The sequence below is a fragment of the Monocercomonoides exilis genome (assembly GCF_001643675.1).
Source record: "Monocercomonoides exilis strain PA203 chromosome Unknown scaffold76-106655, whole genome shotgun sequence".
NCBI classification, from domain to species: Eukaryota; Preaxostyla; order Oxymonadida; family Polymastigidae; genus Monocercomonoides; species Monocercomonoides exilis.
Genome location: NW_027150621.1, coordinates 72501 through 93663, shown reverse-complemented (window position 1 = coordinate 93663; position 21163 = coordinate 72501). Strand labels below are relative to the sequence as shown.

At 33.4% G+C, this 21163-nt stretch overlaps 5 protein-coding genes across 5 annotated transcripts; 2 read left to right on the top strand and 3 right to left on the bottom strand.

The window, feature by feature from the left end:
- Positions 1-684: 684 nt before the first annotated feature.
- Positions 685-3927, bottom strand: MONOS_15978 (uncharacterized protein; the record flags this gene model as incomplete). The annotated part of the gene is made up of 1 exon (XM_067868882.1): positions 685-3927. One exon carries the CDS (start codon positions 3925-3927, stop codon positions 685-687), a length of 3243 nt encoding a protein of 1080 aa, XP_067718696.1.
- A 3825-nt stretch (positions 3928-7752) lies between these two features.
- On the top strand, positions 7753-9900 carry MONOS_16693 (uncharacterized protein; the record flags this gene model as incomplete). Its single annotated transcript, XM_067869578.1, has 1 exon — positions 7753-9900. One exon carries the CDS (start codon positions 7753-7755, stop codon positions 9898-9900), a length of 2148 nt encoding a protein of 715 aa, XP_067718695.1.
- Positions 9901-12447: 2547 nt separating this feature from the next.
- On the bottom strand, positions 12448-12823 carry MONOS_14841 (uncharacterized protein; the record flags this gene model as incomplete). The annotated part of the gene is made up of 2 exons (XM_067867677.1): positions 12448-12635; positions 12727-12823. The coding sequence occupies 2 exons, from the start codon at positions 12821-12823 to the stop codon at positions 12448-12450; spliced, it is 285 nt and encodes a 94-aa protein (XP_067718694.1).
- Positions 12824-14060: 1237 nt separating this feature from the next.
- Positions 14061-15069, bottom strand: MONOS_14840 (uncharacterized protein; the record flags this gene model as incomplete). The annotated part of the gene is made up of 3 exons (XM_067867676.1): positions 14061-14211; positions 14524-14786; positions 14839-15069. 3 exons carry the CDS (start codon positions 15067-15069, stop codon positions 14061-14063), a joined length of 645 nt encoding a protein of 214 aa, XP_067718693.1.
- A 1852-nt stretch (positions 15070-16921) lies between these two features.
- MONOS_14839 (uncharacterized protein) lies at positions 16922-17663 on the top strand (the record flags this gene model as incomplete). Its single annotated transcript, XM_067867674.1, has 2 exons — positions 16922-17563; positions 17646-17663. The coding sequence occupies 2 exons, from the start codon at positions 16922-16924 to the stop codon at positions 17661-17663; spliced, it is 660 nt and encodes a 219-aa protein (XP_067718692.1).
- Positions 17664-21163: the final 3500 nt, after the last annotated feature.

Here is a 21163-nt window from a genome sequence, read left to right as displayed (position 1 = left end):
TGCTTCTGTAAATATCTTCTTGCATTTAACATTCAACATTGATTCAGTAAAAAAATAAATAAAAAAATAATGAAAATCGTTAAAACATTCTTTAAATAAGTTAATTTATATGAAATTCACACTTTCATGGCATCAACAAAGCTTCTTTATTCATGATCATCATTGCGTAATATTATCATCCTCAAACTGCACAAAAATTTTCATCTTAAAAATCATAAACAAAATTGATAAAGATTTGAATGATATATTGATAATTATACATCACACACATTAAAACTGTATTTATATATATGATTTGTTGTATGTTCGCAAACGAGGGTTCAATTCTTGATGAAAGAAAGAAAATTCTAATTTTTTGGACATTAAAAATATAATTGTGGGATTGATCAAAATATTTAAATTTTTTAATTAATTTTTTTAAATGTTTTATTTTTTGAAAAATCATAAATAAAATAAGAGTATATAATAATAAATGACCTCACAGCTGCTTATTATTTTAAAATTATCTTATTTTATCATTTTTATAAGAAAAATACCAGTGTTTATGGGTGATTTGTAAAAATTGTTTTTTCTCAAGGATCAAAAAGAATTTCAAAATTCCAGTCCATACAAATGTTTTATAATTAAATATACTTTTTATTTATCACAATGTTTTAAAGAATATCCAAGGATTGGGAATGTGCTTTAAATACACCTATGCCGTTGCAACAGTATTTTATCCTCCTCCGGAGTCCACTTTTTCCTTGATTTTGTTCCGACTGCATTGTTTATTGGACGATTTTCTCGAAGAAAATTTTTGACTTTTGGCTTTGTGAAATTTAACATTTTTTGTCCAGTTAAATATTGTTCAATGCTCGAAACGTAAGATAAAACAGCATCGGTGACATTTTTGGTTATTGACAATTGTTTAAGCACTTCATCTCTTGACAATTTCAATATTGAAACATTCGATGTGTTATGAATTTTTTTGTTGCTCAAATAATTTGCGGCTGCCATTTTGTTCAAACGGATCACACATGAATAAGGGTAATGTCTTTGACTGCATGCGTATTTAAGAATTTCCAAAACATAAAAATCAAATGTCGAGATGATTGAATCAATTTTCCAAGAAGGTTCATTGAGTTTGATGTTATGATAAACACTAGGTTCCGTAAGTGATTTGTCAAATAACTCATCAGATTCAACATCTTCATTTGGAACAAGCAAACGGCTTGCAACAACAATTGATTTTTCTGTTTCTTTCACATAATTCCATTGTGCAGCTGATCCAGCTTGCCAGTTCCCAACAAGAGCAGTTGCCTCAATAATGGAATCTTTTTTTGACGGATCACTTCTTCCTTTGATTAGCGCAGAACAAATGAACCCTGATCTTAACGAATGAAATCCAAAAATGTTCTCTGGATATCCAGCTTGCTTTGCTCTTTTCTGCAATCTAACTCTCATTGCACCCTTGCGAATTCCCCACAAATATTGAGGCCCTAATTGACCCAGATCCCATTCATCAAATTCAGTTAAAGATAATCCATATTCTTCAACCAAAAATTGCTCCAACCACCAAACAATATTTAATGTAGATTTATATGCAATATCTCCTTCAACAGTAACACAATGATCGTCACCTCTCACCCCCTTTCCACACTCCAAATTTATTGTAACTTTAACGAATGAAGAGTTTTCTTTGCAAAAAACTCTGACAATGTCTTGAAGTCGGATATGAGAGCATGTATGAGCTCTAGCACCTGTAGATAGTGCAAACAAAAACAAAGACGCCTCCAATGGTTTTTCAACAACCCAGTCTGGATAGCACTTCAAAATCCACTCCAAATCAGTTACAATTAGTGGCTGCTTTTGCCACTTCAAATCTTCATCTATTTCATTAAATTTTGATCTTCTTTTTCTTTCTTTTTTTAACTCGACAAATTTTTGTACTTCACACATTGCTCGATTCATGCTCTTACGAACTTTTTCATCTATGGGAACACCAGTTCTTAATTCCGATATTTGAAATATTCCGTTAATAATACTGCATTGAACAGATTTATAATTGTAGCCAGCTCCAATACCAAGCAATTTGACAAACCCATATATTGGTTTTGCTTGGACTGGCCAAGGTTCAATTTTTCGAGTTTGGCAGTAATCCATGTACATTTTGAAAGCCCAACAGTGATTTTTGACAGTATCCTTGCTGAACGGCAACCCATCATCGAAATATGGTTCCAATTCTTCAATGGAATGATCACGAAGAATCTCAGATAATTTTGTTGGTGAGTCGAGAGAAAATCTGGCAGTTGTTAAAGCAGGAGATGATGATTGTGTCAAAGGTCTAGAAAGTTCTTTAAGTTCAGAATGATTGAAAGCTCCATACATATCTTCAAGATCGACGACTTTTGCTAATTCAATATTATCAGTTGCAGTGTCATTAAGACTTTTTGGTTTGCTTTCAATTTCATTCAGTTTTTCTTTCAATAAAGAAATGTTGTCTTCTGAACACAGTACTGATTTTTTGCGAAGTTTAGGTTTTGATTTCATTGATGATGAATATTGAAGTGTGATTTTCTTTTTTCTTTTCACGATATCTGATGATGATGAGATAAAATTGTTATCAGTAACTGTCTCATCAGAATCTTCGAATGATGAATAGCTTAGAGAACATATGTTAGAAGAAGATGTTGAAGAAATTGAATCAGTTATTTCTGAGGATGAATCACTTATATCACTTTCGGACAGTGGCACATAATCTTCATCGTTTTTCTTTTTTTCTTTTTGAATTGCGTACGATTTCGTAATGATTGCCATCTTGTTCAAACACTCTTCTTTTGCTTTTCTTTGAGGTCTGATTGAAGGAAAAGCACTTTCGATTTCAGTGTTTATTTTTATAGTTGATTTTTTTGTCACTCTCTTTCTTCTCCTCAATTTTTTTGATTTCACACTTTTGAATTTCACACATTCATTTTCTGTTTCCTCATTTTCATCTTTTTCTTCTTTTTTCTCATTTTCCATTTTTTTGCAATCATCGGATGATGATTCATTTAATACTTCAGCGAGTATTTCATCAATCGGAATTGCTTCCAAGTCGAATGGATCTTCTGTTGAATTCTGTGAGGAAGAAGCAGATGCAATTGACTTTGATTGTTCAATTAATGTTGCTTCTGAAGATGACACTGATGCGGATGTGTAGTGAAGAGTTGAACAACAATTTGATGTTGAGATATTTGAATGTGTATCATGAACTATTTCTTCATTCTTTTTGTTCTTATGACTTCTTTTGCCTCTTTTGGTCTTGTTATGTTTAGTAATTTCATTTTTTGAACAAGCACGGTTCGATTGAGCATGAGTTGAATTGGAAGTGATTTTTGATGTTCGGCTTTTTGAAATGCGCTTTGTTTTTTCGGCTGTGTAATTTGTTGATTCCATGAATTGAATGCACTTTTCGTTCAGATTCTCCATTTTTGAATCGAATAGTGGTCGTGGGTAGGGAGATTGATGTTTAAACGGTCTGAGATGTTTCAGAGTCGGCTGGGGTGGAAGTGTCATTAGCTTTGTGGTGAAAAAATCAACAACTGGCACGTCATCATTTTCAAAAAAATTTGTCAGCCAAGATGTGATTGAATCTGTTTTTTGTTCATTGTCTTTTTCTTCATCAGAAATATCTTCTTTTTCTTTTTCTGCAATTTCTTCTTGTTCAGATGAGGAGCGAAGCATTGGAGCGATGGCTATTTCATCGTAAATTTGTTCTGAAGTGCTTATTCGTAAAGGTGAAGAAGGAATAGGAATTAATGAAGAATTTGAAGGAGATAAAGGATGTGAAAAAGGAGATGATGGTGGTGCAGACGGTGGAGGAGAAAAAAATCCCGGTCTCGTTGGAGAAAGAATTGGTGAATTTGGAACTGAAACTGGAGGAATGAAATCATAATTCCTTTCTCTCATTTTTTTAACATTTCCTGAAAATATTCACAGAGAATAAAATGAATAAATGCATAAATAGATTTTTCAATAAAAAACAAACTTTTGGCATTCAATCCAGAAACACTTTGAAATAAAAATAATTGACAAATAAATTAGTTTAAATTGGTGAGAATAACAACTCAAACTATTTTTGCTTTGTTTGTAAAAAACTTTTCATTGCAAATAACAATATGAAGATGGCTTTCGAATTGCAGGGAATAAAACTAGTTTTTATTTTTGAACAAGATTTTAAACCAGTCCAAACCATTAATTGAAAGATTGTTTTTTTATTTATAACAAAGATAATCATGAAGATTTTATTTGTTTTTGACTGTTTTTGTTTTTGAAAGATAATAAATTTGCAAGCTAATTTTGCTTGTTTCGCGCAAAAATAAGGAGAAAAAAAGAAGTTTCGATTATGAAATGAAAACAGAAAAATAAAAATAACTTGTAAAATCCAAAGTTAAAATAATTAAAGTTATTTAAAGAAATGAAGTTGATGTTGTCCAACGATTGCATTTAAGGTGAAAAAATCAAAAAATTATGTAATGAAAAATAACTGATATATGATTGTTTTATTCGAAAAAAATATATAAGTTCTTTTATTGTCGTTATTTGTCAAAAATATATATGAAACTTTTCAAACCTGATATTATTCCATTCTTGTGATATCAGAACAACTTTTTTTCGTAATAATTCAAAACGTATTATGTTTGTGATCAAAAAAATTGTTTTTTTGTAAGTATTCGAAATGATGTTTTCCACATAAAAAAACGAAAAATAATGATCAAAAAAAGCAGTAAAGGGCAAAAATGAGTAAAATTGAAAAATGATCATATTTTGATGAGCCTTCCTTTATTTTTCAGGTTAGGCTCGTACTAAATAACCCTAACCTAATTTCTTTCTTCTAATTGAATATGTTAAACTTTCGATTTTCAAATATAAAATTAGCTTGTTTAATTGAAACGCAAAAATGTTGTACACAAACCTTTCAAGTTATCTCCATTCGATGTGCAATCGGAATATTCTGTATTCAATAATAGTGTTCCATTCGCAAATAATTTTACTGAAGCTGTTTGTTATAATTATGATAGAATACAAGCTTTGCTTCATCTTTGCAAATAAATAATCATTATTTTTTGCATTGAAACAATATGTTTTTATTTTTATCACAATTATTGATAGCTATTTGTTTCGAAATGGAAAAATAATGATTATTTCAAATATTAAATATTCATTTAATAATATCATAACCAGATGACAAACCACATTGATAACGATCAAGATACTTTTTCAGTACATAATTTCCGATAACATTGTTCATTGATGTCAACAGCAAATTAATATTTTTTGAATGGATTTCTATTTTTTCATTCATCATAAAATATCATTAGGATATAATTTCAATGATTTGAATTTTCTATTTCCAAATGTCTTTGAATCAACAAATTGAATTGTTACTGAATAAAACATAAAATAGAAAAATTTTAACAATTCAATCAAATAAATTGCTCCAAACACTTTTCATCAAAGATTAATCGAATAATAATATGATATTTCTTTCAATCTGTCAAACTTCAAGCAACATCGATTGTTGTTCAAATATTATTAAACATTAATTAAAACAGATGAAGCAAATTATTTCAACAAGTTTATGAAAGGCACACTTTGTTTTAAATTTTTATTTTTCATTAATCATATATTACCGTTGCTTCATCACTCATCGCTCAATCATTTCATGAATATGGATTATTCATTCATCCTTTTTCAAATTCATTCGTATTCATCTATCATTTAACGTAGAATTTTTCAATTTGATTCAAACATCTTCTAGGATCAGATATAACTTTCATTTCGTACAATTTGTTGGGAGTTAAACAATAATCTGATTAAACAAAATGTTCCATCTTTCTGTAATAAATATTTCCGAAATATTTCTCTCTTTATCCATTCATTATTAGACAAAATCAAAATAAAAATTATATGAAATTAATATTTCAAAATCAGTTCTTTATTAATTTGAAACTATATAATACAAACCTTGTTTCTCAATTGTGATAAAAGATTCGATTTGACTGTTCAAATCATTTCCACTTTCCACAATGAAATTCTGTTTTGATATAAAATTCATAATCACATTCTTGGGTTATCCATTTAATAAAGTTTGTTTTAATCCATTGGAATCGATGATAAACTCAAATGCACAGAATAATCAAATTTGAAAATTATTCATCCACAAATAAATAATTCTCTCAATTCAATTTCACAAATGACTTTCCATTTCTCAAAATCTTAAGAGATAATCTTTCTTTTGCATATGATTGGAAATTTTCTCAGATTGACATATGATAGATTTTTCTCTTTTGGCTTTTCTATTCTCAAAGTTCCAGCTTTCAAAATATAGCAAATATATGGAAATTGCATTATCTTTAAAATCACGTTCATTTTTCTGTAAAAGCTCCTGATAATTGTTGCAAAAGCATCTTGATTTACAATTTGAAATTTTCACATGTCTTTTCGAGTTCGATTGATAATAAAACTGCAAACTATCAATGTTCCTGTTGTAAAAAAAAAAAACTTTTGCACTGTGCAAATTGCCTTTTGTCTTGAACTCTTCACTATTTATCGCAAAAGCTTTTTTTATGTGATCAGAACACTTATACTTCAAAAATATGGATCAAACTGAAGAAAGTCCTTCGTTAAACGAAGAGTTTGAAATTCCAACAGCAAGCGAATTGCAAAGTTTTATAGAAGAATTTTACGAGAATTACAAAAAAAACAAAAGTTTGAATGTTTTTAAAAAACAATAACAATTTTATTTTCTTTTTAAAAAATATGTGAACAGCAATTGAATCCCATGAAATTGTTGAAACGGAAGAAGAAGGAGATGTTGACGAATTAATGCCGCAAGCTGAAAAGAGGAAAAGCTCCAAACTTGTTCGAGAAGCATGGCTTGGTGAAAAGCAAGATTCCGAAGATGATGAAGATGATGATCAAATAAGAAGAATTGTTTTGAATCGAAGAAAAAGGAGCAGTTCACGAATGAGAAACAGCAGAAGCAGCATTCCGATGGGAAATCACATTCAAAGCAATGAAAATAAAGAACGATCGAATCATTGTGTTATAACTGAACAAGCGAGCTCAAAAAGGAGAATTGTTGACGATTCAGATGATGAGCAAATGTCAGACGAAGATTCTTACGAAGAAGATAGTAGTTCAGAGGATGATCATGAAGATTCTGATGATAAAGCTGAAGGATTCGTCAAAACGTACAACTTCTTGAAAACTTTTGAGCAGAGACATAAAAATTCAACTTGACAAAAAGAATATCTCGAAGAAAATGATGTATTGATTGGACCAGATCACCATTCAAAAGAGAATACGTCGTTCGAAAACCGTTTGGAAAGAAAATCTTGCGAAATAGAAAATGACAAATCTAATCATGAAAATTCAGATCAGAAACATCTGATTTCTGATCAACAAACAGCGGAAAATCATATTATTACTGAAAAGAAGAAAAAGGTTCACTGTATTGAAATAATAGACTCGGATGATGAATGTGATCAGGAGGAGATATCGTTGGATCATACTAATGTTGAACAAAGTGACAAAAAGGAAAAACTTGTCTGTGAAGCAGAAAGAAACCAAGTAGAATTACCTGAAAACTCGATCAATCAGGACTCATCAAAGGAATTATTGTCTGACAAAATCTGCAATGAAAAGGATCAAGAATCAACTTCGAATGACATCTGCGGAAGTGACGTTGCCATTCAATCACTTAAAGATCAAGATTTAAATGTTGCGAAGATGAAAGATCATTATCTGTTAATGAAATATTACGAAAAGAAAATGAACGAAGAGAAGGAGTTGCTTGAAAAAACCCAACTTGAGAAGGAGCAATTGGGCGAGAATGATTGTTTGGAGGATGAATTGTCTCATTCAGATGTTGTGGAAGTAAAGATTCAGGAACTCAAACAACAAGGAAAGCTTGAGTCCGAAGAACAATTTTTGCGTAAAAGGGCATTGAAAAGAAAAGTTGCAGATTCAGGTTTGGATGCATTTTCAAAAGAGAACTTGAAACACAAAGATAAAGAAATCACACAATTCATTCCCAAAGAACATGGAAACAAAGGCTATGAGAACATGTCGGATGAATATGGCAAGCAAAATTTGAGACTTGATAAAGAAAGAAACAGACAAACACTTATGGATGTTGAATTGGCAAACGAAAAAAAACAAAATATTGCTGAGCATTTCCTTCATCAGAGGAAATATGCACAGTCAACATTGCATAAGCACGCATGTGTGTTGCGGTTGTATGACTATTTTGCTGAGGATATGGACTTCAAGACGTTTCCAATGTCGCTTGAGTGTGTGAGAGGATTCATTCGTTTTTTGGCTTACGATTGTCGAAACTGTGTTTATTCCATCTATGCTGTTGTCCTTCCATCATTGAAACGAATACAAGTGAAAATGTATAACAAGCCTATTGACGTTCGGCTGAACACAGAATTAAACCTCATAGTGAACGAAATGAGAAGGGATAAATCTTTAAAACAAAAGGGCGAAGGGAAAGAGCCGTTAATGACATTTGACGTAAAATACTTAGTTCAAAGTATACCAGATTTCTTCATGTCAAAAGCTGAGGAGTGCTCTCTTTTTCTTTTCGCACTTCACACTGGAGCCAGAGCCATCACATGCGGAAATGTGAGGCTCTGTGATGTAAGACATGTTATTATTGAAGATGATTCTATTTTTTTAAAAATTCGACTAATGAGAAATAAGGGAAATGACAAGTGGAATCACATTGTTCTGCTTGAAAACCAAACAGAAGAAAATAAATCACTAGATGCTGTGTACTGGATGAGACAGCACATTCTTCAAAAGTTTGGTAAGGACCTATTTCTTAAAGAAGAGTGGCCTTTGAAAGAAAAATCAGAAGAATTAATTTGGAGCTGGAGTTCAGAAACAATGAGAACCAGATTGAAGAAGAGACTGGAGCTTGCCGGTTTTCCTCCAGAAAATTTCGGTTTTCATTCTTTTCGCAGTGGATTCTTATGCTCTGCTTTGATGAATGCTGGTTCTAACAAAGAGAAAAGAAATTCAATTCTTGAAACATGTGCATTTATTGCTGGTTGGATTCCATATTCAAGGTCACAAATGGTGTATGTGAAAAAATCTGCATCACAAAATTTTATCACTTCTCGAGTAATAATGACAAGTTCTGACAAGAGGAAAAAATCATTCGTTGAAAAGAAGTTGTTGAGAACAGAATCATTTCATGGGTTCAAGCTGCAATCAAACAAATGGAATGATGACATTATTTTCGTAAATTTCTATCATCAAATTTTGAAAAAGCTGAAAAAGGAAAGAGATGGAAAGCGCAATTCAACGGACACGTATAGATACTTGTTTCATAGAGCTCTCTCTCAGTACTCAGAAGAAGAGCCAGATTTGGAGGAGAAAGCGAAATTAAAATATCTTCCACTATTGAAGAAGAGTAAATCAAGTTCACACTTTCAAATAAAATCTAATATACGGAGTGAAATTGCGAGGAAAGATTTGTTGTTTATTCTGAAATTGGATCAGTCAAAATTGAATGAAATGGTTGAGATGTTTTGGAGTTTTATGAAAGAGAGGAATATTGTTGAGAAAGAAGTGAAAACGAGAAATAATAATCGAAAAAATGAAAGTGAGACGAAAATGAAATTAGAGAAAAGAGAAAAAGATAAAAATGGAAAAAGAAAAAGAAGAATATGGTCAAAAGAAGAAGATGATATTTTGAAAGAACACAAAAATAAGGGAGAAAAGTGGATTGAAATAAGCAAATTTCTTGAAAATAGAACTGCAGGAGATTGTTATGACAGATGGAGAAACATTAAGAATAAAGAAAAAAAAGAAAATTTGTCTTTATATTTTATTTTTTTCTTTTTCTTATTTTTTTTTTGTTTTTAAATTCTTTTCTTTTCGAATTTTTACATTTTGTATCTTATTTTGAATTCAAACTTTAATCATTCAAATTAAACAAATAAAAAATTCAAAGAAAAATATTTTCAAATATTGAAGAATTTTTTCTTTTCGTATTCTGAGTTTTACAAAAATATGTTTATTGACTTGTATTTCTCAATCAAGCATTAAATATTCATTTTATTATAAAATTAAAAAAAGTTATATTGTTTATTCTTTATTCATTGAAAACATGTGTGAGTAATTTTTTTTTGAAAAGTCGCAAATTTTTCAATATGGGTCATTATTTTTGAAAAGTCGCTAAAGATCAAAAATTTGTCCCATCGCAGTTAATTCAAAAACACTTCGTTTCCATTATTTATCAGAAAAATTCATAACATTCAATTAATGTTTGTTTGCCAATGAAAAATCAATCTATACTGAAAAAGATTGAGGTTTTAATATTTTATGATATTATTTTTCAGATCAATTTAAGATTTGATTTTTTCGTGAAATTGTCTAAGTTGTTTTCCATCATTATTGCCACTTTGCAACACATTTTTGTGTAATCGATTTCAAGAGTTTGCAAATCGGAAAATTAGTTTGATTTCTCAAACATTTAATTGAATATTTATTGTGTTTATCTTCAACTCGAAAAGAGCGATTGCATTGAGACTGGATGGATCAAGCTGCCATTTCATATTCATCATTCAATTGTTGTCGTTACAAGCGTGGATGAGGATTTATCTTCATATTAATTCAATTTTTCAATTGCGAAACATTGTTTTGTTCCTGCAGTTAATCCATCAGTAAAATCCAAACAGAGTTTGTTCAAATTAAATTCTTATTTCGGGCAGAAGCGAATGGCTTCGAAGCATTTTCGAAAATGTCAGATTTATCTCTTTAATTGAAAAGAAACCAAACTCCAAAGATGCATATGCATATGGACTGAATGAAAGCCATCCTTGCAGCACCATCATTCATTGTTTTACACAACTGATAACGGACTTAATCACAAATGTTGAAGTATTTTCTGAAACGATTATCGAAACGAATAGTTTTGATTGTGACGCTTTCACTGTTTATGGCCAAAGCAATATGAGCACAGCAATCCAAACAGAATTTGAAGCATCTGAGCTGTCTCTATTTTCAGTCTCGGCAGGCACATTGACTGTCAGAGACCTTGCACTTATGCATCACTCTGTTTATTCAAATTATCGAGCCTTGAGGCTGTTTGAGATCACAGGAATAGGAGAGATATTTAGAAGTTGTCTGAACATTTCCACTTGAAGAGAACAATCAATAGAAACAGCGTTCACCACAGAGCTGATAAATGTTCAGAATGATATATTGCAAATGGAAAATGCGAACTTGGTAAAAATGATCTCCATTATTTTGTAGTTTTTGCTATATTCAACAAACAAGGAATTTTTTCGTATTTGTGAACAAACCTTTTATTGAATTGAAAGAGTTATTACGTAGCTTTCGATCACAGCGGGATAAAGATTTTCAAGCTCAAGTGAAGAAGCACTCTATTAAGAAGACAGAAGAAAAGAAGGCATTTTCTCTGCGCACATGCAGCCTGAGTCGGAGAGGAAAAGTTGTGAGAATATCCAGAAAAAGCCAAAGATTTAACAGATGCAGGATGAGAAGAATCAAAGAGATGAATGTTTGAGCGCGAAAAGGCCACGCCGACGCGAAGCGGAGGAGATCGTTTCTGTTCATAATCTTTATTTCCAACCTCTGAAGAAACCACATTTTCTGGAATACAGTGTTGGATTAGATAAATTATTATTGAAACACCCTTAGCGCACACTCAGCAGCTCCTCCTCATCTGCAAACACATTTAGAAAGCATGTGATACCTTTATCATCACTTTTCCTGTGGCGCGCTTGACCTGTCATATATGTAGTTCCATCAAAACAATCGACTGCAACTTTCAGACTACACAACAGTGAATATAACAACTAACTTGCCTTCTTTTTTTGCCACTTAGCTGCCACAAAAATGAGATATATTTCCACTTAACTCCTATTATTTATTCCTGTTCACAGTTTTTCTGTCTTCCACTTCTTCTTCTTCTTCTTCTTTCACCTCAAAAAAAAATATTTCGTCTTCTTCTCATTTTCATTTTTATATGAAAAACTCTGAAAATTTCAATATTTCTTCTTCTTCTTCTTCCCTCTCTTTGCATTTTTCATCATGTTCGCTGTAATTGTTGTCATTTGCGCTGCTCCAACAAATGAAATTATATGCACATAATTACTTCTTGGCTGTTATCATTTTCGCCTTTTTTATCTTCTTCACGCTCTTCTTCTTCTTCCTCTTCTTCCTCTTCTCCTTCCTCTTCATTTTCTTCTTCTTTAAACAACATAACTCTTTTGCCGCCTTTTTCTTCTTCTCAAACAGCCTTCCCTTATTTAACGTGATGCACGTCATATGACACTTCTGTGAATTCTCTTCCTCAACTATATTTGGATCAATTCTCACATGTTACGTGCAACCTGCCACCAGTATATGAATCGCAGTCATTAACGCAGAATTATTCTGCCTTCTCTAATATTCCCTCCAATTAAATAGCATTACGCACTGAGAATGAACAAGAACAATAAGCAGCGATTCTGCATCCTGAGCATTCCCTTCCTCTTCTTTTTCTTTTCTCTTTTTCATTTCAGCAATAACAACGCCTTCTTCTTCTTCTTCTTCTTCTTCCTTGTACATTTCCAATCCCAACTGCAGTTCTTCTTTCTTACCAAACGATCACAAGTCTGTAGAACATCTGAGCCATCGAGCGCGGATTGTGCTTCATCCAAGATAGAGATTGCTAAAAAAAACCAATGAAGTGCATAGCCAAAGTATCTTCTTGCTCCACCTGTCCAGCTGCCACATGCACTCCCTTCTTCATTTCCAATTCGGAATCAGCCTCGAGCATTGGATGAAGAACTGCATCATATCCAGTTTGGATTTTTGATAGAACCGATAGTGTTACACATTTCTTCTTCTGAGGTTAGGGCTGCGTTGTGATATAAAGAAGTCTGGAAGGAGCTACGGGTCGAACGAGAATGAAGCAGCTGGAGTTCAATACGTTTTTTGTAAGGAAGAGAGTAAACGTCACAGGGCACTTGTTACCCTGAAGGAGATGTGGGAGGAGCTAATGATAAGAAAGCCATCATACAAGCGGGCGAAGCGACATCAGCAGCTCATGATGAACAGCGAGATGAATGTGTGGGGATGAAATGATGAGCTGCTGAAGACGTATCCACACAATAAACAGGTGCTCAAGCTGAATTGCCAGCAGCTGCTGGAGATACACAGAGACGAGGACGGGGCTCAGATGCTGTAGAAATGAGTGGATAAAATTTATGAGGATGTTTCTTTGACATCTCTGTTTAACGAGGATCTTGTTTACAAAGAAAGAAAGAAGTTTATAAGAATTGTATGAGAGAGGAAAATGGGACTGACAAAACAACTGCTTTTATTTCTTCTTCTTTTTCTTCTTCTGCATCATCTCCAGAAAGAGAATACATTAAGCTGGTGAGTCGAGCTCAGAGAAAGTTCCAGAAGTGTGGGAGAGAGAGGTTTGGGAATTAGTATTCAAAAAAGATGAATTAATCGGGTGACACATAATTTACAAGGATTATGTTGATTGGAAAAACGGATTTGATGAACTTTCACATGAAGATGATTATCCTTCTTATCTGCATGATCTATTTTCTCTTCATCGCGCCTTTTATCATATCCTCCATTATCTTTTTCACGCTTGTTATACTCTTCCTTTTCGATGTTGCAACTCTGCAAACTCTCAGCATAATCACCATAGATGCCACTCGCTTCGCATAGCCGGACGAACTGATCTTTTCCAACGAAGTGGAATATGGCTAAATTCATAACAGCGACGAAAGCTTTGCTCTGCAATCAGTTACCGTTCAATAGCAAGCGATGAATAAAACAGCTGAAAAAGAGCAAAAGATTGCAAAGAACACGTTTGATAAAACGAATCTCTCTGTGATGTTGAAGTCTAAGTTTATTTTGTTCTTCTTCTTCACATTCGACAAAGCAAACATAGAATCTTTTTTAAAACAGAAAGCTTGAATTAACTTCTTTCTAATCTTCATTTTGAGGTTCTGAATCTGCATCGGCTGAAGAAAAAACATGTGCTGCAGATCCATTCACATTTCAACGAGTTCCAACAAACGGGCATGTTCAATGGTATCTGTCCGCTGTTGGATGGATGCCAGCAAGTGAGACAGGCGAACATGGTTGGGTCCAATAAGAGGGAGAAGCTGATAATTCTTGCGGTGATTCTTGTGAATGCAGTTGCTACAGTGAGTTTAGGCGTGCCGTTAGTGAAGATAATCAATATTCTGTTGTAAACACTGAACAAGAAGCGCTTCGTGGTTCTGCAGCGGCTGGCGTAAGTTACGAAAAGAATGATTCGGAGTGTGATTAGAGAGCTTCTACACTTGAAGGAGAACAAAGTCGACGAAGAAGAATTAACAGAAGAATATATGCGAAAAAAGGCAAACGAGAAATGCACAAGAAGCATAGGCAGCATCAGAAAAATAATAATTATTCTTTCAATTAAAAAAATAATTAATCATCTTCACAAAACTTAGCCATCTAAACCCATACGTCTCAGCAACAGGAGGTTCCATCGCATCTTCAAGCTTCCACTGCTTTTCTTTGATTCTTTTCGAATACTCTCTGTGCGCTGTGGGATAGTCGCCTTTCGTCTCATCCTCTTCTCGCTCCTCTGGCACCGCAAGCGCAATCGCTGCTGGAGACAAAACCACATCCTCCATCCTTAGCCCCACTTCCTCCAATCCCTTCTCCACAATTTCCCCCACTTTACACACTGCAATTCCTCTCTCCATCACTTCGTCGTCCAGCTTCACCTCCAAATATTTCAGCTGAGAAGATAACGATGCCTGCCCCGACGGGTCAAACAGATCGTTGATCGACTTGTACGCATTCACATCCGCTGCAGCAAAGATCCGCTTTCTTCACCGACTTCGTTACCATCGAAGATGGAAGCGACGGAAGCGGCTCCACTTGAAGAACCGAAAGCATCGCTGAAAGCGCCACGTCGTACTCACGCACAACACCCCCATGCAACACAGCCCTCTGCTCAACAACATATCCCCGCAACGTCTGCAGTGAATGGGGTGACAGCGGCATATGCCGCTCATCCACCCCAGCCGCCTCTCAATGTAGTTCACCGCTGCCGCCTACGTGTATGACGCAGCCACCGCTGACGCATCCGAAGGGTCAATTGCAGGCACTGATGACAAGGACGAGGACGAGGAAGAAGATGAAGATGACTAATCATCTCCTGCTGCCTTCTTCTCTTCGCTTCTCCATCTCCGGAATGGCGAAGTTGATCGGCGTGCTGCTTCAGTTGAAGATGGCGAAGAGGATGAAAGTGCTGAGAAAAGAGACGACTGCTATGCTACTTCAGCATTAAGAAGCTTTTAGAGATACTCCACCAAGTGAGCAATAAGTTCCACCAGAAACACTAACAGCATTCACATTTGCATCAGAATGGTAGACCAGCCGAAAAAAACCTGCTTGCTTCGTTCAATTTGAAAAGATTGAAGCAAAACATATTAATATGGTGCATCTGAATAAACTGAAAGGGAGAAGGAAAAGGCACATTCTGAGGCGAAAGAAACTTGATGATACAAACTGTTTGAATCAAAATATGAGAAAAAATTGTTTTTTTGAGTTTGATACAAGCAGAGATTCATATTGAAAATTAATAATCAAACTTTAACTTTTTATAATAACATTAATAATTGCTTTATGTCAACTATTTTTTGAATATTTTTCGATTGTTACGAGTGCAGCTTTGATGAATTTTTCCTGACTGATAATTTTTTTAATAAAAAATTCAATAATTCAAGCAAATCAAATATTATTTGTATTTCAGCAAAGGAAAATTATGAAAGACTTATTAAATATCCAAAAATTCAAATGAATATTCGAACAGATGAAATGAAAATGAGGAAATAAAAACATTTCATTCATCTGATTCAAATAGCTGGAAAGCAGTCACTCACATAAGTGAATTACAAAATAAAGTTAAAAATATATATGATATCAACAAATTTGTATCCAATTTTTCTATAAATATCGAAATAAATTACAAAATATAACATTTATCAAACTAAAATGGGAACGGAATGATCAACATTTTTTGATCATTTTTTGATCTCTTTTCAGATCAATTAAACGTTTGCGACTTTTCAAAAAGAATGACACATATGTTGGATTTATTAATCAAATCATTTTTTTATCATTTTTTTTAACACATATATCACATTACTCCACGATGTAAATTAAATAATGTGTAATTTGCTTTTCATAAAAATTCACATTTCGAAAAAATATCTAGGACATATATCGAAAAATAATCTTAATTGTGTTTTGTTTTTGTTTTCCTTTTTTAACATATTTTATTTTTCAAAAATAATTTCCCTTTGATATATTTGAATGATGAGCTTTTTTTGAATAATAAAAATGCAATATTCTATTTATTTCAACAAAGTCTTTAAATAATTCGTTTTTATCTTTGTGCTTAATATGAAATGAACAATCAAATATGATAGTCAAACAGATAACAAATTATTTATCAAATAATTTATTAATGTTTCGAATATATTTTGATAAAAATATAGCTTTTCATGCACCTATCATGATTATTTTCTGAATTATCTTTCATTATTCATTTCAAATATTAGAAAAAATAGGTTGCGGATTTATTATAACCGATATTTTATTGAAAAAAACTCGTTTATGACTACCGGTCTGTGCTAACCTTGTTACCCAATAATATACATTTTCCCTTTGGTTTTTCGAATAAAATCTTTTATTTCAATAAATATTTTTGATTCCAATTCTATCAACTGAACAGACTGTGAATAAACAAAAAGCCATTATTAAGTTTTTGTGATAAATGATCTGTCACATAAATTGAAAAGAAAATTCGTGTGAAACAAATAGATAAATTCTGAACTTAATTTCAAGCAAAATGGAAAATAGCTGCGATGCTTTGTCAACAAAGAGAGATGACGAAAGAAGAACAGAGGCCATGCTTTGGATCGTTGAGAAAAAGACAGATCCTCCAAAAGATTTAAGACATGAAATAACGCTTCTTGATCAGAACGGAAGGTCGATGGCTATGTACTGGATTGAAAATGTCAAAACAGAGCCACCAGAATGGATGAGACACGATATTACTCTTGCTGATAAGAACGGATGGACAATGGCAATGTATTGGATAATAAATGTCAAAACAGAACCACCTAAATGGATGAGACACGATATTATTCTTGCAGATGATATCGGAAGCACAATGGCCATGTATTGGATTGAAATTGTGAAGACAGAACCACCAGAATGGATGAGACACGACATTACTCTTGCAGATGATAACGGAAGCACAATGGCAATGCATTGGATTATCTGGGTTAAAACAGAACCACCAGAATGGATGAGACACGATATAACAATAAAAGGTGGTATTGGAAAAGAGACAATGGCAATGCATTGGATAATTCATGTCAAAACAGAACCACCAGAATGGATGAGACACGATATAACAATAAAAGGAGATTTTGTTAAACTAACAATGGCCATGCACTGGATTATGAATGTCAATACAGAACCACCAGTTTGGATGAGACACGACATTACTCTTGGAAAAGGAGAAAGTGGAACAATGGCTATGATATGGATTAAATGTGTTAAAACAGAACCTCCAATGTGGATGAGACACGACATTACTCTTGCTAATGAATATGGTTGCACGATGGCTATGTACTGGATTGAAAATGTCAATACAGAACCACCAGTTTGGATGAGACACGACATTACTCTTGGAAAAGGAGAAAGTGGAACAATGGCTATGTACTGGATTGAAAATGTCAATACAGAACCACCAGTTTGGATGAGACACGACATTACTCTTTCTGATAAATATGGAAGCACAATGGCAATGTTCTGGATTCAATATGTTCATACAGAGCCACCTGAATGGATGAGACACGACATTACTCTTGCTAATGAATATGGTTGCACGATGGCTATGTACTGGATTGAAAATGTCAATACAGAACCACCAGTTTGGATGAGACACGACATTACTCTTGCTAATGAATATGGAGACACAATGGTTGATTATTGGAAAAACAATTTAACAATTGACCCACCAGAATGGATGAAGACAGATTAATCAACATTGTAGCAAAAGAGTGTTTCTTTGGAAATGATATTCGTTTTTTGAGCTTCAACAAATCAACATTTCACTGCATGTCTGAACAAAAACCTTTGTCATTCATGAGATGAAACGTTTTATGTTGGAATGTTCTTTCTTTTCTTTTTTGAATTGATTTTCACTCTTTCTATGGACATTTGGACATGCTTCAAAAAAACATTCATTTTTTGAACCTATCCAATTGATTTCTCATTGATTTGATATCTTCTGACTAAATGTGTTAATCATTTTACTTTTTGTATTTTTATTTTCTCAGATTCATCAAATATGTCGGTTTTCTTTTTAATTGTGATATCCACATGCACAAGTTGATTCATTCTGATGAAACATTATTATTTTCAATTATTTCTTTTTCACAATATTAACTGATATCGTAAAATCGATTTTTTTGGAAAAAAAATTAGTCAAGAAATCAGAAGAAATGAAAAAAGAAAGATGAGAAGTTGAGAATTAATAATGATTAACAATCTTTTTCAAACTGTAATTTTGAGTTTTGGACAAGGTTTATGAGAAAGAAGTAGGAGCAACAAAAGAGTCAGTTGCCTTTTCGGTTGAAATTATGTGCATGGTCTTAAACTCCAGATATCATCAAAAAAGAAGGTAAATGATTTAATTAAATAAGATTAATTTGAAAAGATCGATTTTACAAAAAGCGTTTAAGTTATCTTCTCTTTGGAGCCTTGTTGATAAAGGACTCAACAGTTCTTCTTAAATCGTTTGCCGAATGTTATTGCTCGTATGGAGTTCTTTCAGCTATTAGAATCATGCATTTTATTGATTTTTTTCTCATTTGTTTCAAATACCAAAACTTTCATTGATCGCTCGGTCATAAAACTGATTCAGCAAGATTACTTTTGGTGATATTGAAATCGTGTTTGCAAAGAAAGCGAAGTTGAAAATGCTTGCTATGAGTAGATTGATGAACAGAATGAAGAATTTGGCTTGAAATTTGATTTTTCTGTGAATGTTGTTTCCAGCATTTTGAGCATTTTAAGATTAGAATCATAAATCCATGTTTTGTGAGTAGCCTATTTCGCTCTTAACGTTCAAGACTCGAAATATTCATCAATTCATTGTCAGTTTCCAAAGTTATCTTTCACTTCATTCCGCATTTGCCTGTAGAACGCATTCACAGAGGATGATAAAACAGCAGAAAATCGAATATCCCATATGTCAGACCTCAATCAGGAATATATTCTTTGAACATTGGAAGATCATTCCATGAATGAAGCAGTATCAATGGCTGAAAAGCAGTCACGGTATTTCAGATCAAACGATTTTCCACCATATGAACTTTTTTTCAATCTTGAAATGTATTTGAATAGCCAATGAATTCATTTAAGCATTTTTTTCCTCCTCTTCGCTTGATTCATTATCTTCACTGAGCGCTTTTCCTCTTCAAGACCATTCTTTGCAAAAATTCTCATGTCGATTCGTTGGATCATTATACGATAGCTGCTGAATCCAACAAATAAAACCACTTAATCCATCACAAGCTCTGCCATCTCTTGCACCTTCTCTACACTTTCTCCAACATTCCATAAAAGCTAGTTTTTGCCAAGTTACTTCATTTTTCAGCTTTTCCATCACATGCCTCGCTTGTTGTGATCGCGATACCAGACACATTATCGCTGACAATTTCAGTGATATCAAACAGATTGTTGATCAATGGACACATGTTCACAACTGCAAACAGAATAATTCGTTTGCTTTCAGAAAATTTTACTCAATATCGCAGCAAGAGACGGAAGCCAAGTCATTCAAGAAGGAGCTTTTTGTTTAATATTGACCGAAGAGTCAAAGCTGAAAGGTGGCTGCAGTTCAGAAACACAAGGTACTGGAGTTGAAGATGACGACAGTGGGTTAGCTGTTGAAGTACCACAACTAATATGACTGATGCAACTCTGCAATTTTAAAAAAACTTGGTTTTAAAATGAATGAAGAAGAAGAAAAGAATGTGTACAAGGATCTGCCTTCAATCGGATGAGAGTTTGATTAATTGGGGGGTTGATTGCGAAAGAGAACTGGATTTTCTTGAAGGAAAAGGCGAGTTGGATGAAATAGTTGAGAATGTTGATGAGAAAGAAATAAAGACGGAGAAGATGAGAATAAAGAATAACATGTATTCAAATTGGTTGAAAAGAGAAAGTAAATGTCAATGAGGCAACCAAAGAAGAGGAAGATGATGATTAGAAGCCTTCGAAGAAAGAGAATGACTCGTATTTTCTTTTGTTTGAAGCAAAGACTTCGAAAGAGTTGAGCGGAAAGGAATAAGAAATCTGATAAATCTGTTCATTTGACGAGAAATTTGAAGAAGAGATTGTCTCTATCAGCTCAAAAATCGAAGAATTTGATTGTTTCTCTTTCATATTTAATACTCTCATCGGCTTTTCTGTTTGCCACTTTCTACAGAAAGAACTTCTTGCAACATTGCACTTTTATATCGGAATAATCTGCTTCTTTTTCTTCTTCTTCTTCTTCTTTCATCCCAATAAACAAAAAATGAAATTGCTGCTTTCTTTATCTTCTGTGCATTCATAAGTTAAGCCTGATGAAAATATTCATCCACATTGCAGTATAATTTCACAAAGGTAACATTTCTGTATCATATCGTATTTTTGTCCAACGAATAGCTATTCACATATAAATAAAAATAGTTAGCTCAGATTATGGCTGAAGCCAATCCCTCTGCGAGTGTTATGGATAAGCACAGCTACAACACAGAGAAGGCGATTCTGTAGAAAGAACTGTCATTGAACCAGCTGAACCACGAGTTTGCCCACGAGCTCACACCTGCAGATGAGACATTCAACCGCTACGATGGCCTGCACTACACAGAAGCCTTATTGAGTCTGCTGCAGAATCTGCTGCACCTGCACTTCTGTTTGGGTGCTGCTCCGCTGTAAGCAAGACGTTTTGGGGATTGCGTTCCAGACGCAGATCCCAACTGATGCATATGCTGCATTTGAGAGAGGGAGAAAAGAAGAAGCTACGGAA